The 19,270-nt window shown below is 39.5% G+C and overlaps 1 protein-coding gene across 1 annotated transcript in view; it reads left to right on the top strand.

The window, feature by feature from the left end:
- The first annotated feature begins 235 nt into the window (after window positions 1–235).
- Window positions 236–19,270, top strand: part of bicdl1 (BICD family like cargo adaptor 1) — a 60,683-nt gene continuing 41,648 nt past the window's right edge. The window contains exons 1-2 of the mRNA XM_066644524.1: window positions 236–631; window positions 5,464–5,679. Coding sequence (XP_066500621.1) covers window positions 236–631; window positions 5,464–5,679 — 612 coding nt within the window. The remainder of the gene's footprint in view (window positions 632–5,463; window positions 5,680–19,270) is intronic.

The following is a 19,270-nucleotide window of genomic DNA, read 5'->3' as shown; positions in this document are numbered from 1 at the left end:
CAACGGCTCCTCTCGCTGGGATTAACGAGGAGCTTAATAGTCTGCGGGGCTGCCTTGTCCTCGAGCGAAGGCGGCGAGGGGATGTAAACGATCACCGAATCGACGGGATTTCCTCCGTTCGGGCGCTCTCCATGGCGCTGTCCTCGTCGCGCGGCGTTTCAGGCCACGCAGGGCCGTTCCGGAGGCGCGCGCATCGGCTGTGAAGCGCGTTCGCGTCCGTCTCTCGCTTTTCTCCATGTCCGCCTTCTGCCTCGATCTGCACGCGGCGCCCACGAGCGCCGCCGCTCTTTCAGCACCGCGAGAGCTGGACAGCGGCCGCGCGGAGCCCGCGCTGGACTGCAGCCCGCAGCGGGAGCCTGCACGAGCCGCGGGACTGGGCACGGAGCTCGAGGAAGAGCTGGCCATGCTGACGCGCGAGCGGGAACTGGAGGAGCGCGAGGCGGCGGCGCTGGAGATAGTGGTGGTGGAGGAACAGCCGCTCGAGCAAGACGTGGACCTGCTCGCGCTCTTCCGACAAAAAGAGAGGGACTTGGTCCTCGCTGCTAAACTCGGCAAAGCACTACTTGAACGAAACCAAGACCTCACCAAGCAATACGAACAAATGAACAAGGACCTGAACGACAAGCTCGAGGTGAGGACGAAGGCCGGGGTCCCTTTATAAACACTCATAGCTACACACTTACATAGAACACTTACAAAGCCAGAATGCCTTAATAAACATAGCTTAAAGAGCACTTATAAAGGACAGGATACCTTAATAAACATAACTTAAAGAGCTCTTATAAGGGACAGGATACCTTAATAAACATAGCTTAAAGAGCTCATAGAAAGGACAGGATACCTTAATAAACATAGCTTAAAGAGACTGGATACCTTAATAAACACTGACAGCATAGCGCTCATATTAAGACCAAGGTTTTTTCCCTAAATATATAGCTTATACACTCTTATGAAGTCCTTTTTGTGTGTGTGTGTTAACCCTGGTAGCATATCATGCTCTTATAAAGTCCATGGGTTCTTTATAAACACAGAAAGCTTATAGTAATCTTATGAAGGCCTGGATTTCTTTGCTTTCTAATTGCTGACAGCTTATAACTCTCTTATGTGGACCAGGGTCCCTTAATAAACACTGACAGTTTAAAGTTCTCTTATGAATGCTATAGTTCCTTCAAAAACACAGATAGCTCATGGCACTCTGAAGAAGGCCAGGATTTCTTCATAAAAAAGATAGCTTATAGAACACATAGGGCCTCTTCCTTCAGTACCAATGAGAGCTTATAATAAATAGCCCTACTAAACAATGACAGTTAGCTCTCTTAGGAAGACTATGTTTCCTTCATAAATATCGATCGCTTATAGCTGTGTTATGAAGTCCAGTATTTTATTTTTTTTCTCTTATAAAATCAAAGGGTTCTTCATAAAGACTGACAGCTTATAGCACTCATAGGAAGGCTATGGTTCCTTCATAAACACTGACAGCTTATAGTGAATATCATACTGTAGAGCAATAAGAGAGGTAACCTAAATGAATTATTATTATTGCCTTAATCCCCATTACCTCCATCATCCTTACATCAATACTCTACTCACTACACTGTAGCATAATGACAGACTAAACTCTTATACTGTTGATTTCTATCAGTGGTTTGACCAGAGGAGGATGGGTCCCCCTTGAGTCTTGGTTTCTTCCTTTAGCCTCGAGGGAGTCACCTTCAGCTTGCTGGCATGAGGCTTTATGATACACATGATCTGTTCTGATACCAGTTCTATAAAGCTGCTTGGTGAAAACGTGAAACTCATATAGTATATAGAGTCATTACAAAATAAGTGATATATTTCAAGCGTTTATTTCTTTTCATGTGGATGAGAATGAAAACAGGGCGGCACGGTGGCGCGACAGGGAGTGTTGCAGTCACACAGCTCCAGGGACCCGGGTGACTGTCTGTGAGGAGTTGGTGTGTTCTCCCTATGTCCGTGTGGGTTTCCTCCGGTTGCTCCGGATTCGTCCCATGGTCCAAAAACACACATTGACAGGTGGATTGGCGGATTGGCTCAAAAGTGTCCGTAGGTGTGAATTTGTGAGTGTGTGTGTGTCGACCTATGAAGGACTGACGCCCCCTCCAGGGTGTGTTCCTGCCTTGCGCCCAATGATTCCGGGTAGGCTCCGGACCCACCGTGACCCTGAACTGGATAAGCGATAATAAATACAGATAATTAATGAATGAATGAATGAATGAATGAATGATTATGTAAACCCAAAAGTCATTATCTCAGAAAATTGAAATTTTTGAATTTATTTACTGAAATTAATTAACTTTTTGATGATATTCTAATCTATTTACTGAGATGCACCTGTATGTGTAAGATATGTTAAGTCCATTTAATGTGAAAATTATTTTCCATACAGTACTTAAAAAACAACAACTTTATTTTATTTTAACTCTTTAAAAAACCTTATTGAACATTCACAGTACATTATACTGAAGTCCGTTTACCTTTAAAACATTTTGCATACTTAAGAATAAGTCAAAAATTGCTTGCTCCAAAGACTCTTATTTGGCATATTTACATTTAAAAACCTATTTAAAAACCTAAACATCAAAGAACTCTCTTAGCACACACTTCAAAATCATTGTGACGCTCTACTGACCTGTACTAGTGTTCTTTTAATTCTTTTACTTTAGGAAAAAAATGAATTGTTTAGTTGTAATATTTAATTTATACTGAGGCTCTTAACACTTTAAAAGGCCAAACATTTTTTTTTATAAAATTAGTTTTTAAAAACTTAGCCCTGTAAGACGTTGTAGGGAATGAAATGTGGTTCTTCACTGTAATTGCTTCAAAGAATTTCCTTTGTCACCTTTATTTCTACGAGTATATTCTCTGGTTATTTATTTATTTATTTAGCATAATTAAATGGTCAAATATATACTGCTATTTATAGTGGCTTGAAGTAAAAAGCTTTCTAGAGAAACCTGCAAAGACAGAATTGTTCACAGTGAAGAGCAGACATCCTAATTGAATAAAAGCTACATCACAGACAGCTATTATGCAGTGGTCATAGACATGCTGCCTGATATCTGAGACATGACTATACAATTGAAAAAAAAAAAAAAAAATATATATATATATATATTGTAGTTCAGTGTAGACACTTACTTTTACATTTACAGCTTCAACCATGGCCTTAAAGAATATATAATCCTAACCAAATTATCACATTGCTAATGAAACATGCAAAGCCATGTTCAGCATGTAATTTGCCTTTGGAGAAAATGAATTAAGATTGTTTGAATTAAGAATGTTTACTGCATGCCCAATCTCACTGCTTTAGACAAAACCAAATCATCCATGATACAGTAAGCATGGCAGTTCTTTTGGCAGTAATATGGTCACCCAAACCCTCACTCAGCACGTGGTGTGCAGTAGAACAAAGCCTAATCCTCAGCTTTGTTCCAAGGGCAACTGTGCCCACATCTGCTACCGATCTGGTCCACAGTGTCACACAGTCTTCTCTCTCTATCCACATCTGCTTCTAGCTCTGCTCTGAACTGGGTCAGCTGCAGAAGCTGAGGGTAAACTCGCTGATATCTATACAGAAGCTACAGGCCTCTTTACATATGCCATGAACAAAGCCAGCAGTTTACTCCCTCTTTATTCTAAAAGACAATGTCTATGGTTGTGGGGAAATGCTGTTTTTGAATTTGTTTACATTCAGAAGCTCTGTCTTTTAAGGTGGAACTGTTTGTACGTGGCTGAAGTTGAACTTGTCTGTAAGATTTTATTCACTGTTTGAAATACCACAGAAGCTCATTTGTTACTTGAGTTGTTTAGTTTTGTTGCACTTTCGCTCTGCGTTTACTTTCATGCAGTTAGTGCAGTCCAGAATTTACAGTCAGCTCCATCAACAGCAAAAATAAGTCAATATTAAAGACTTATGGAGCAGGAATAGAGCAATATCCTCATCTCAGGTTCATGCTTTTCAACAATTGGAGGTCTCTCCATTGTCTACAATATCTTAAATGCTGTTTACTGACATGAACAGAGAGAGAACTCATAGCATACCAGACTGAGACATTTTGTGTTTTTTACCCATTTACTCCCACTGAGGCTTTGAAAACATATTATACATGTTTTCAGCATGCAAACACACTGGATAGCAGGGTGATTAAACACAGGGCTTAAACATAGGGCTTTGATTAAAATCATAAACATCCCCATTAATTCCAGACAGACTCTTGGTGGTTTGGACGTACTGCTCATAGAAAAGTATTTAAAGGCAACATAGATGTTTCTAGAAAACTGATGTCCTCACAGCGAAATAACCTGATTGTTTTCATTCAGAAGCGCCATGTCTTTTAAAGTCTGAGTAAGAAACAGACAGTAGCTTGTACTTAGCTGAAATTTAACCTATACATTTTCACAGTGTGAATCACGACAGAAACTCATTTGTAACTCAAGATGTTTAGTTTTGTAGCACTATCATTCTGTGTTTACATTCATGGAAAGTTAGCCGTTTGAGTAATAGTGTAACATCATCAACCGTTTTTAAGCTTTTTAATGTTCAGTGGTCTCTCCATTGTCCAAACTCTGATTCTGTGTCTCGGCCGAGGCTCTTCGCTCACTGAAGTCCCAGCATGACATGGAGCTTTGGAAACAACTTAAACATAACTGCAAGTAAAATCTTTATTTAAGGATGCCTGGGGTGATTCACTAGGCAATTTCAACCAGTGCCCAAGCAGATTTGACTGCTGGGGTCCTTAGATAGAGGAGGCTCAAATCCTTGGAACACGCCACTAGAAGGACACCAATAGTGTTGTGCATTTTTTGTTGGAGTGTAGGGGACCCCAAAGTTCTGGTCATATCCTGCCTTAGATATTTGTTTTTCAGCACCATATGGCAGCAGGGGAAATGAATGAGATACTTGATGCATGTCACTTGTAATAATTCTAGTTTAATGGTGATTTGTGATTTTATTTTTGCTTTGTTCAATAGGAAGTTGCAGTTTTGTATGAATTACAATGTTTAAAACTTAAAAATTCCAGCGCCTGGAAGCAGAAGACCTGTGCATGTGTGTGTCAGAGTAGAGGGGTTGGGGGGAGCACAGAAAAACTGCCAAGAACTAAAAGCAACATGGCATCACCATGAAACAACAACTATTTGTCTTTGTCAATATTAATATTTTTAAACAATCTTTAAAATTGAGTGCAATTAACTGATGGCAGCACCCTGTCATTAATGTCAGTCAGTGACAGATGCTATAAATAATGTATATTGAAATACTAATAATGTGTATAAAAATCATATCATTGTTATTGAAACATTAGATATTGCGATTATATATTGATTTTGAATTTGAGCCCTAGTTGAACACATCTGGGGTAAGCAGGAACCTGCTAAATTTTGGCTAAATTAAAAGTAAAATTCCTCTGGATTTTCCCCTTCTTTCCCTCTTCTCTACAGCACCTTGAGCAGGAGAAGCATGAGTTGAGGAGACGGTTGGAGAGCCGTGAAGGGGAGTGGGAGGGCCGTGTGGCCGAGCTGGAGACAGATGTGCACCAGCTGCAGGTTGAGCTGGAGAGACAGCAGGTGCAGCTGCGTGAGGCAGATCGGGACAAAACCCGCACCATCACCGAGCTGTCCGAACAGAACCAGCGTCTTCTGGAGCAACTCAGCAGAGTAAGTCATATACCAATGTTGTCTGCACTGGGAGCAGGTCTTAAATATAATGGAGTCAAAATGCAGCCTAGGAGCAAGGCTGAGTTCTGCCTCATTAACCACACTTCAGCCAATAAACATCTTAAATATCACCAGCCAATAAGCAAGGTTGAACTGAGGTTAACTGAGCATTAGAAGAGGTAAATGTTAATCTCTGCTAAAAGGCACATCACAGTGGCAAAGGTGGTACAACCTGGTGAAACACGCCAGACAATGAGTATATATGGGTCCTCTGGCTTAAAAATGTCACCTCCCTGGTGACTATAGGCCACTCCTGGTCCACCATGTGTCGCTCAGACTTCTGTCCTGTTTACAAGATCTAACTTGAAAAAAGATTTGAAAAGAGACTTTTATTCTGGAAAATAACCAAATACAAATATTACCAACAGCTGTGACAGATGCTATAATGAGTAGGCCTGATATAAAATGTTAATCACACTGAAAATGTTAACAGTGTTTATAGATTATATACATTATTTAAATTAGATTGTTTAGATTATTACTGTCGCAGTCACACAGCTCCAGGGGCCTGGAGGTTGTGGGTTCGATTCCCGCTCCGGGTGACTGTCTGTGAGGAGTTGGTGTGTTGTCCGCGTTGGTTTCCTCCAGGTGCTCCGGTTTCCTCCCACAGTCCAAAAACACATGTTGCAGGTGGATTGGTGACTCGAAAGTGTCCGTAGGTGTGAGTGAATGTGCGTGTGTCTGTGTTGCCCTGTGAGGGACCTTGCGCCCGATGATTCCAGGTAGGCTCTGGACCCCCCGCGACCCTAAATTGGATAAGTGGTTACAGATAATGGATGATTTGCATTAATGTTAGATCATTGGCAGAAGCCATTAAAGGCATACGACCAATGTCAAATCACAGTTTCTGTGTGAATATATACTACTTAATTCTATATAGTACTAATACATAATTAGAATTAACAAAAGTAGTAGTAGTGGTAACAAAAGACATGAAAACAGTAAAATATTTCTAGATTATTTTGTTCTTAAAAACTCAGTAAAAAAAAAACAGTAAAAAAAGAACAATAATCCTGGGGATTATTTACTAATCTAATTTACAAAGATAACAAAGGAAAGTAAAAAGTGAAGGGAAACTAATCTAATTTACAAAGATAAAGGAAAGTAAAAAGTGAAGGGAAAATCAGTGAATGTTACTGTGAATGGAATAATGCCTAAATGTGTTCTGTTTTAAACAAATTTTAAAAATGACTGGTAGTCCGCCCAGAAAATGCTGTGCAAAACACCAGTGGACCTCCAACTTTGCCCTCAGTGGACCTACCATGGTCCACTGTCTTTTTCTAATCAGGATTTTGTATTTTCACTAAGATATTGAAAACCAGAAATATATTAATGATGTTTTGATACTTATAAATTATGCTTCCCTAAGACTACAAACTACACTGTTCACCTTGCTCTTTTTATTTTTTAAGATCCTCTCAGGACAATAACTTCATCACAGTTTTTGTCATATAAACATATTTCATTGCAGTGTTTTATGAGCATTCACTTATAAGGGCCATTTTACACTGCGCATTAAAAAAACTAATGTTAACCCAAACATCCAAACAATAGTTGCTTGTTTATTATTGTAGAGCATTTTTCTGTTGTTCTTGAGACTATAATAACTATAATAAAGTGATAAACAAGTAAAATTTTTGTTCAAATTATGGCTAAAAAACAAATATAATTTGGCTAATTTCTTGCTAGTTAGCTTACCTTTTGTCTGATGTGAAATAATATAATGCACTGTTCCACACACACAATCTCACTTATTTACAAACCTCTTTTTGTGGAGGCTAGCATAGTGCTAATATTAGCTTCCCATTAACTTACAATGTCAGCATTGGAAAAAAAGCAATCAACACATCAAAATACTTGTCTAAGCCACATTAATGTGAACTTGTTGTCTTGCATAGTGATTTTGTCATGAAAATTGTTGTTGGCTTTAGCTTCAAGTGTTGCTAAAGACTAAATACTAAAACTATTTATAATAACCCAACCCAACATGCCTTTGAAAGCTGATGAACAGATGTGTAATCCATTACATTTTACATAACAACATAAAACAGTGTATTTTATTTTTAATATCTGTCTTGTTCTGTATTAATGATTCTTAAACTGAGCTGAATGGATACGAGTTATCCACCTTGAAATATAGCCTCCATATATGTTTACAAACAGTGATTTGTAGAATTTCAAATTTAAGCTCCTTAAAGAATCATTCAATATGTTGTACTTGGTTGAACCATTTTATATCAAGTGATATGCGAGTTTTATCTTTTTAGAATTTTGAAAACCAAGCATTTAGAAGCTGTTATGTTTAAGAGTGGAGTGGATTGTTCTGGAGCTGAGAGGAAGGATGAGTGGGTGGAAACTAGGGCTAGCCAAGGATAAGAGAAGCTGGGTTGGAGACAGTCTAAAGGGACCTACTGTGATTTTTCAATATTGGTATTCATTTTTCCCTTAGAGAAAACCAATTAGACCTTACGTTCCCTCTTAAGGGCATGTCACCTCTACAAAATGATTAGTTCTGTTGTTCTTGGACATGAAAAGTTTTGCTGAGAAGAAAATTACACCCTTCAAAATAATAGTAAGAATAGGTCCTTCAGACAAATTCCACATCAGAGTATGCTTTTTGATAAACTGCTTTTCTTATTAATATTTGAGAACATTCATTCATCCATTGTCTGTAACCGCTTATCCAGTTCAGGGTCGTGGTCTGGAGCCCGCCTGGAATCACTGGGTGCAGGGTGGGTACACACCATGGAGGGGGCGCAATTTGAGAGCATGAACAACCTTTTTAATCGTGTGAGGGTTGTAAAGTATTTTAAGGTTTTCCCAGAGGCATATGTTCAACTGCATGACCATTCAGAACCCATTAAGTAGTGTTTTTTTTATTGGTTTGCCTCTATATATATATATGCACTTTTAATTTCCCTTAGACTAAATTTTGCTAAATATTGTATGCATTCAGGGTGGTACGGTGGCGCAGCAGGTAGTGTCGCTGTCACACAGCTCCAAGGGCCTGGAGGTTGTGGGTTTGATTCCTGCTCCGGGTGACTGTCTGTGAGGAGTTGGTGTGTTCTCCCCGTGTCCGTGTGGGTTTCCTCCGGGTGCTCTGGTTTCCTCCCACGGTCCAAAAACACACGTTGGTAGGTGGATTGGTGACTCAAAAAGTGTCCGTAGGTGTGAGTGCGTGTGTCTGTGTCGCCCTGTGAAGGACTGGCGCCCCCTCCAGGGTGTATTCCCGCCTTGCACCCAATGATTCCAGGTAGGCTCTGGACCCACGGTGACCCTGAACTGGATAAGTGGTTACAGATAATGAATGAATGTATGCATTCACTTACATGAATAATTGATAGCTTTTAGCAACAAAAAAAAAAAACAATCCATATATGTAGTAATTCAGTTGGAGTCAAAGCCAGTCATTCACCATGCTATGAATAAATTTCATGGCAATGGCAGAGAGAATGGCCTCAACCACTTTCACAGACACTGTCACTTTATGCAAACTCATCAAAAGTGAACTAGAACATTCCATTTGGGGCATGTTCATATAGCTTCGCTGCACAAGCCCAGGTTATGCAGTCTACTGGAACACACGGTGTAATTTGCATATCAGAGTCCTCACCACAGTCAAGCAGGGTATCCTAGGGTATCCTACACATATTCAGTCCTGTGAGAATTTTAAATTCTTTTTAAATGAAAATTGATTGGTTTTGCAACTTGGACTGGTGCTTCTTTTGTAATGATTTCAAAATTGACCTACACACTAAAATGCTCTTTGATAACTAATGCTAGCTTTAGCAAAACTGAATTCAAGCTAATGAAAAACTGAAGAAACTTTGTCATGTCTTGAGTTTCCACTCAAACTAATCCATTTGTTTTGAAAACAAAAACACACGGCCATAATATAAGCCCTATCTGGACAGGATTAAATTTCCATGGGATCCTGGGGTAATTCTCTTTTATGGGGTGACTTCTGTAACTGTATTTCTGTCTGAATTGACCATCTCTGTGTTTTTCCCTGATGTCCACAGAGAAATTACAGGCTGAATTACCTACTATCTTTCACTGAACTCATAGGTCGTCTGATAAATTTAATCCTCTCCAGCTGCAAATGTTTGCATTTAAACAAGCAGATCTCACCAAATGTTGGATAAAATAGAAGTTTTGACACTCCTGCACATGGTATTTAGCCTCTGAGTATGCATTCCATAGTTACTCCATTTTCTGAGCAGCAAAATAATATGAAAATGGAAGATTTACTGAAGCAGTTACTTAGTGTATGTGAAAAAAGACCACAGATCACTGATATAATTAGCATTACTTTTATATTCATATAATTTAATATAATTTGAGAACTAGAATCTCTCATGTAATCATGTCACAAGACAATATAATTTGGGAACTAGACACAATCGGTCATGCTCTAGTTTTTCATTGCCGCCTGGATGTGAGAATTTTATCACAAAGGAGTAATGTAATTTTTTTATTACAATCATCCCCCTAAAAAAAAAACCAACTCAGATGGGGCAATAGGGTAAATTACAAACAGAAAACTACATCTTCATCATCTCCATCATATACATTTATAATGGATATATTTTTACAAGCCCTATGTTTAGTGTAATTTTTTTTCAGCAAGTCAATTGTTTTTTTTTTTTTTACAATTTTACAAGAATATTGATTATCACTACATGCTAGTTAACACCTATGCATTGTTTTTATTTAACTGGCAACTCATTAAAATGCCAAAGGGAAGCAACCGTTTAAGTAAATTGTCTTTTTCTGCAGTAGCAAGCATGTACAGTAGTCTTTGATCTTATTATGGAATAGAGTATAACAGTAGCCCCACTTTATTTCAAGTGACATAATTTCAATGCACTGCAGTGTTCGCTTGATTGTAGCATTGATGTGGTATGGATCTATACTTCATCTAATTAACAAAAATATTTAAAGAACTCAGTGTACAAAAAAACAATACATGCTTTGGAATATTTTGGTCATAAATGTACAGCATCTTGTGGAACTGACTTGTAACTAACTCTCAGATTCACAACAAAATGCTTCAAAAGGGTGCACTGCTTAGTGCTTTGTTTTAATGATGCTGAGGTTCCTTGTTTAAATGTTACAGAGATGAATACTGTGGCTAGTTTGGAAATTGGAGGTTGTTGTGCACTGGCTCCCCATGATGAGGGGTTTGAACTCTGATCTGTTAAACCTCTTACTTGGGCAAAACATGTTTTATGCTGGCCTCTTCATATATGGTCATTGCTTAATATTTACCCCCAGTCGAGTACAGGATTATATTATAATCTCTCTCTCTCTCTCTGTGTATATATATATATATACAAGAATATTATAAAAAAAAATACATTGCAGGGTACTGAGATGGTTAAAGAGAAAATAAAATCACATTGATGCTGAGTGAACAATTAATGAAGAATGGACCAGTAGGGTTTTGAAGTTCAAAGATTGCTGCAGATGTATTGAATGGGACAGGGAGCTGTTCCTCAGTGAGTGCTGAAACCAGCATTTATTTGGTCACATGTTCTGCTGCTGTTCACTCAGTATGCACATACTCCATAAGCCAATTAGTGTCCTTCAGCACATGATGCTTCATGATGTGTCAATCCCACAGAGAGGCTTTATGTGAAGAACACCAACAACAACAACACCCTGAGCTAACAGTTACAGAGCTCGTCAATCAGAGGCACAGACACTACCATTGAGAGCATGTGGTTACAGCAAGATCTGGTATTGAAGAATGTATAAATATCAATAAATATGATTCAGAGTCTTCACAAGACAAACTTAAAACTTTATAATAAAAATGAACCATTAGAACACTTTGCAGACACTGTTGTTGTATTGCTATACATTATATGATGAAATATAATGTATATATAATTAATGTAATTTTAATAATTAAATTCACCATTTGGCAGATCCATTTTTTTAATAAAGCACAAATTAGTGCCTGGAAATGTCATAAAATAATACTTCAGTATATTTCAGTGTTTTTAAAATGAGCTGTAATTTTTGGTGTCCCGATTTAACTGTCACACTCACGTCCCGTTTAGTCTGTTTTCCTTCCTCCGCACATGGCTTTGTTTTGTTTATGTTCATGCCCCGCCTTTGTTCCGCCTCCTCGTCTTTTCCCTTGTTATCCGTTTCAGCTGTTTCTCGTTTGTCGGTGTATTTAAGCCCTCTGGTCTCACTTCCTCTTGTCGTTCATTGTACCTTGTTCCATGTTTCGTTCACGGTGTACATTGTTACTTGTTTCGTGTTCTTAGTTCTATTGATTGCTCTTTGTATGTTCGCCGTGTTCTTCGTTTCTCCTGCTCGTTCCTCTTGTTTCGTCTCACGCCCGTTTCATGCTCGTTTCCTGTTCTAGTTCGTTTGTGTTTGTTATTGTCAATAAAGTCTGTGTTCTTAGCGTTTGCGTCCGCCCTCCGTCTGTCCGCACCCCTCATCCCTCAGCAACCCTAACATTAACGATCAAAAGTTAATACACAAGCTAACAGGCTAATCACAATACAGCGACATGATACAGTAAATTATATATTAAAGTTTCTATTAATTTTGGCAGAACTGCCTTCATTTACTTAGATTCTGTTTTGGATTGATTTTACAGTTTTTGTATTTGCTTCTCACACTTGGAGTAATCCCAGCTATAATTTTTTTGACTGTTACACCTGTTATACCTGTTTTGCTGCGATACTGCAATTACATTTCTTTTTTGTATATTTCCTTTTCTCAGCAATGGCACATCTTTTCAATTAATAGTGTTGGTTTGTCTTCTTACAGTGGCAGGATGGACTGAAACACTCAGATAATTTTTCAAATCTAATACAAGAGTAGGGATTGACAGGATGAAAGTTGATGGCCACTGATCGTGACGGTGACAGTTCTAATAAGTAATAACCTGCATTTAATATTTCTTTTGGTAGGATACTCACAATAACTGCATAGTACTCTAATGGCAATGAAGAAAAATGTAATACATCAAGGTGGATTCATATTGCAACATATTACAAATGTTAGGTCTCCCGTATGTGAATTGCTCATGTTGTTTTTAAGGTTATACTGATTTGTGCTCATTTTTTCTGTTTATTCCTTATAATGATACAATGTTGCAGTATTAACAATTATTAAAGAATATTGCGCAAATGCTGAATTAAGCATATTTCCAATTTATGCCATGGAGTTTATTGGGTCCAATGGCCTATGTCAGCGTCAATATATTTATAAAGCACATTACAAATCAACAAATGCGGTTGAACAAAATAGTTCAAAATAGTTCAAAAACAAAAAAGCAAAACATATCAATCAACCTACATTTAGAGACCACCAAACCAATCTGATCGCAAATCTGAGTGACCTTGATGGAACATAAGATTGTGAAAATTCAGAGAGGCAGATGAGACCTATAAACAAGTAATAAGATCTTAAAACAACCCTAAAGGGAAGGCAATGAAGGGAAGCCAGTAGGGGAAAATATGTTCTATACTAATCTACTACTGCCATTTTTACTATGGAATGTGACACTACCACATTTTTCAAGTCAGACTAGTTGCTGCTTTCCTAGCATACAGTTAGGTTTCACATAATGTAATACAAGTCCAGAGCAAACGAGTCAAAACACATATATAACAGAGATAATGAGCAGGTACGGTAACAGCATTAAACAACTCTATCCATGGTAATCATCTGTAGGATACAGATGCTGGAGTTCAGTTTTAGAAACCAGGTTGAAAATCGATGGAGTATACTTTTCAGTGCCTACAGTTTGGGGTGTTTTTTTACACGTTATGTTTAAAGGTGGGGAGAAATGTTTCTAGCTGGTTCTGAGTTGTGTAGACAGTCTGTGGGTGATGATTCTAAATAGGGATACAGTATGGGAGTTGTGCATATTTAGAGGGGTGAGAGCTCTCTTCTCAGCTCCTGTTGAGAGAGTGTGAGTGAGAGAGCATGTGAGAGAGGAAGGGCTGTTTCAGGCTTTAGACTTCCACAACAGCAGCAGAGAAACAGCAGAACAGAACTCACACCCAGTCATTTACATAGTCCTGAATTTAAAACACCTCTGTCTGCAGTGTATTGTAATTTCACTCTCAAAACAGTACAGATATCCATGGGTTCCTTAAATATTACATTTGCTTCCATTTTGTATGCAGAAAATATATCGTCACAGCCTAAAAACTAGAATAGAAAAGGTCCAATTACTGGGATAAATGTTGTTATATTAATGTATGCTGACGTAAGAAGGATTTTCCTTATATACAGTACTCTGCAAAGGTACTAGTTAACAGTCATTACATGCTATTAATTTTTCAATGACAAAAAAAATAAAAATGTAATTTCCCAATAAATATTTTATTTACACTTTGCTTTTATTATATCTTCCAATCTTTTCAGGAAACATGTTTTGTGTTTATTAAAAAATAAATACAATCCTATATTCCCCACACCTTCAGTGTTTAGAATTAGTAGTAGGTTGCATTTTCTATAGTTTCTATAGAAATATATGAAAATTTACATTTTAAGTTAAAGTAAAAAAACCAAAACATTTTCTTTTTCTTCATTCCCAATGTTATAGGTCTTTCACAGTTTAAAAACATCAGTATATACACATAGTCTGTATATATACTGGTACAAAAAGACTTGGGTATCTTTGGTAAAATGAAGGTAAAATGACAAATATCATACTGTATTCCAACTTTTCTGTACTAAAAAAATTATTTATTTATTATTATGTATTTATTTAATTTGTTAAATGCAGCAAATAATCACTAATTATACAATGGCATTTCTAATTTATGCCTTAATTAAAATGGACATAAAGAAAGTGTAATTATTTTTAATTAACAAAAGAAATGTATTTGACTATGGATGTCCAAACTTTTAAATGTATATTAATGGAGATTTTTATATTTCAGACACAGGGTATATGATACTGGGCTTTGCGAGACTTATTTAAGTGGAAATGTATTGATTTTTGGACATCAAAGTTTGATGGTATTTTAATAGGTATTTTATTACTTAAGGTGTGCCCCTAGAGCATGGTGCTGCAGAAACAGAAGCAAAAAGAATCAATATAACTCATTAGTTTTACTTATTAATTCACGCATGACAATTTTTATGTCATATTTCTAAGTGGAAGCTCTATAATGAAGGGAAAACAAGTCCTCACATATATTTCTCTGAATACTCACTGGTTGAATCATGCATTGTTCCTGTACAATTTGCTGTGCTTATGTTTTCCTAGTATTGTAATGTTGTTCTCACTGCACTCAATGTGCATTAATGTGATGATTCATACTTAAGAGAAGCCATAAACATATGAAAAGTACAGAATCTTTGATACAATCACGTCACTAGGTCTCAGTGTAATAGATTTTCAAAACAAAACCTGCAGTTCTCAAAGCTTCTGTACTTGTTTCACACTGTTGTTTGTCAAAATAAGATAAAATTCCAGCAATACCAAGATATATATTGCATAATAAATCAACACAAAATCTTTTGAATGTGGTGCTGTTCAGTGCATGAATCTTAAAAAGGTAATTTTTTCATTATATTTGATACAGAAATATGTAGAATGTGTAGAAATATGTAGAATTTACGACAGGCCACTAACTGAAACTGATTATTGTGCACTAGCATAACCACACGTATAAACACAAGAATAAAAAGAACAGTAAACATTACAACAAAGCATTGGTTTACAGCAAATTATTTACACAGAGGTAAATTAGCAGCTTGTACAGTACTCAAATCGGACTGCCATAAGGAGGGATTTGGAAAGGGTTAAACCAACATATTTTTTTCTTCACATTAATATGTTTTTTAAACCAGTGTCTACTGCCAAAAAAAAAAACGTTTTAAATCTCATTTTCCCAGGAGCCAAAAACATTTGCACTGTCCAGTAATTTTGTGTAGTTTTCATCCAATGCCTAGTTTGGTAAATCAATACTTCATCATCTAATTTCTGGGGTGCTGGTGATTTTATAAAAAATCCATACGATCAAGGAAAATTTCTAGAATCAAACTTTGCCTTCACACTCACAATACATATACAACTTCTTAGAAAAAATAAACATCTTGGATCCTTTTACAGTATCTATGATTTTGTGTGTGTTTTTTTTACAAGTACCACATGATAACTCATTCATTCATTCATTATCTGTAACCGCTTATCCAGTTCAGGGTCGCAGTGGGTCCAGAGCCTACCTGGAATCATTGGGCGCAAGGCAGGAATACACCCTGGAGGGGGCGCCAGTCCTTCACAGGGCCACATGATAACTCATTTAAATAAGTTAAATAAAATAATTTAAAGTCTAGGTTCTTTTAAGAGTTTTGCATACTGTGTGTTCATATTGTGGTGGTGCAGAGTATGGGAAACTCCCTGCATACTCTGCGGGTGTCCTTTCTGTTGTTTAAGGAGTTATTTTAGGAGCTTAATAGTGGTTGTTTGAGGGATTTCTTGTGTTATGATGCGTCTATATGTGTGTGTTTTTATTTGGTGTGTAATGAGATGTGTGGGTGTTCTCACATTTCACTAGGTTGTCAATAGGGTGTTCTTGACTCGTTGAGAGTGCTGCCCATACATCTCCCAACACACCAAGCCTGAAGCCCAAATTGCTGCTAGTTCCCTTGCTTCCATTTCCTTTGTGCCTTTTTAAGGGTTCAATAAAGGTTGCTTAAAAGACGGTAATGGCTCAGAATCATTACCCCCCCCCCCCCCCGTCACAGTATTATGCCAACCAAAATGGAAATGAAAAGTTAAATGAATTTTGTTTTGGATTTGGTGATTTCATTGTGAATGTTACAATTAAGACATTGTGATCATTTTTAATAATTGTGAATGTGTGCTAATGTGTGCATCTCTCTCTCTCTGTCAGTAATGTCAAGAGAAGATCTTGACCAAACATGAAAACATGGCTAACAATGGGTTGAAGCCAATAATTAACATGGAGTTCTTTCTAATGCTAACTTGTAGCTAACTGCTTTCCATTCACTGTTACCATTTTTAGAGATCTTTAAACATGTTAAATATCAGAAGGTTGGCACAAATGTCTTTGCTGTGAAAGTAATTACATTAACATTACTTGGAACAGTTTATCTCAGCATTACGTGGCTGCAGCTTTGCTGTGTGCAAGGATGATACTCAAGAGGATATGATTAGTCAACACTTAGTTCATCTGTCCATGAACTGAGACTGGTCATTAGTATCCTGTACTCAATACTTAAGTTGTTATTATATAAGTCCTACCAGAATTAATATGCAAGACTCACATCTACACGTACTGCTCAGCTGTGACCAGCTTGTGAGTTAGAATGGGCATTTGGAGACTAATTTAGCATTAATAATGAGTGAAGGGAAAATTTTGAATAAAATCCTCAGAAACTACACCCCAGATAAAATTGTGAATTATGCAAGTTACGCAAGGTGCTTTTTAGGGTAATGCTTGGTTTAAGCAGAATGTTAAGGAATCGTCTTTATTGCATTAGCATCGGTGGTTCGGGAATTTAGGGCACCGCTAAATGCTTCAAATATTTGCTCTGTCAGGAACGAGGGGCGGATTGAGGGAGGCGGACGCATTTGCTAAAACACGGGAGTTTATTATATAACAGAAAATAACCAAAACAGACTTTAAACAAAAGGAAAACAGGCTAAACTAGACTCTAAGAAATAAGCAGGGTAAACGGGGACAGACGGAAAACAAAGCGAAACGCTGACAGAGGAAACTTACGGAGATAGACAGATAACATGATCGACAGGACGGACGACAACGGAGAAAATAGATACGACACGGTGACAAGAGAAGTGAAATGAACGACCAACATGACGTGAAACAAGAGGGCTTAAATACAGACACAAACGAGACACACCTGGACAGATAACAAGGAGGACGGGCTGACACATGACACGGACGAGGAGGCGGAACAAAGGCGGAGACTTGAACATAAACAAAACAGAGCCATGTGCAAATAAAGCACATGGCCGGGACAACAGACTGACAGGACGAAGGCGTGACAGATGCCCCCCCCAAGAACGCGCAACTCCCGGGCGCGTACTCCTAAACCCCCCAGGAGCTGGCACAGGAGAGGGCACGAAAAACATGACAGGACAACAAACCAACAGGTGACAGGACTCAGGACAGGACGGGAACCGACACAGGAGCTGGGGACACGACAGGACCGAATATACGAGACGGGACATGGGACATGACAGGAGACTGACAAAAGGGAGCCACAAGAGACGAGAACGGACTGGACAGGACAGGAGTGGACACATGGGAAATGACGGGAGACTGGACTGGAGACAAGACAGGGGACTGAACGTGGGACGGATACGGAGACTGGACACGTTTGGGGACAGAAGACTGGACATGGACAGGTGACAGGACAGGGGACTGGAATGGAGACGGGACTGATGACAGGACTGAGTGCTGAGACTGAACGGGAGCAGAGACTGGTGACAAGACACTGGACAGGATAGGAACATTAGACATGACAGGTGACATTACACTAGACTGATACGGAGACTGGACATGACCAACTGGGGACTGGACATGAGACAGGACAGAGGGTTGGAACGGGGACTGAACAGGAGACGGGACTTGAGACTGAACAGAGGGTTGAAAGGGAGGCTGGACAGGACTAACAGGGGACTGGACATGTGATGAGACTGAGGGTTGAAACGAGGACTGAACAGGACTAACAGGGGACTTGACAGGAGACGGGACTTGAAACTGGACAGGGGGTTGAAACAAGGACTGGACAGGAGACGGGACATAGGGTTGAAATGGGGCCTGGACAGGACTAACAGGAAACTGGACTGGACTAGGTAGGGGAACAGGGACCAAGACATTCAGGGGGACAGACACAAACACCGTGACAGGGACCGGGACAGACACAAAGGCAGACACGGGTACAGGGACAAGGACAGAGACGGGAACCAGGACAGGGACAGACAAGGGAACCAAAATAACAGGGGGGTGCCCAGGACTGGCTAATGTCTGTGTGGCAGTCTGAGGAACCAGCCTAGGCACAGTTCTGGGGATCGGCCCTGAAGTCCTTTGGGCCGACCTACGGACATGGACAGGGGAGGCCGTAGCCACAGTCACGGGGACAGGAGAGGCCGTAGCCACAGTCACGGGGACTGGAGCGGCGGGTGCCGCCATCACGGGGACTGGAGCGGCGGGTGCCGCCATCACGGGGACTGGAGCGGCGGGTGCCGCCATCACGGGGACTGGAGCGGCGGGTGCCGCCATCAACGGGACAGGAGCGGCGGGTGCCGCCATCAACGGGACAGGAGCGGCGGGTGCCGCCATCAACGGGACAGGAGCGGCGGGTGCCGCCATCACGGAGACTGGAGCGGCGGGTGCCGCCATCACGGAGACTGGAGCGGCGGGTGCCGCCATCACGGAGACTGGAGCGGCGGGTGCCGCCATCAACGGGACAGGAGCGGCGGGTGCCGCCATCAACGGGACAGGAGCGGCGGGTGCCGCCATCACGGAGACTGGAGCGGCGGGTGCCGCCA

This window comes from Hoplias malabaricus, chromosome 14 (assembly GCF_029633855.1).
Source record: "Hoplias malabaricus isolate fHopMal1 chromosome 14, fHopMal1.hap1, whole genome shotgun sequence".
Taxonomy (NCBI): domain Eukaryota; kingdom Metazoa; phylum Chordata; class Actinopteri; order Characiformes; family Erythrinidae; genus Hoplias; species Hoplias malabaricus.
This window is presented reverse-complemented; position numbering and strand designations above follow the sequence as displayed.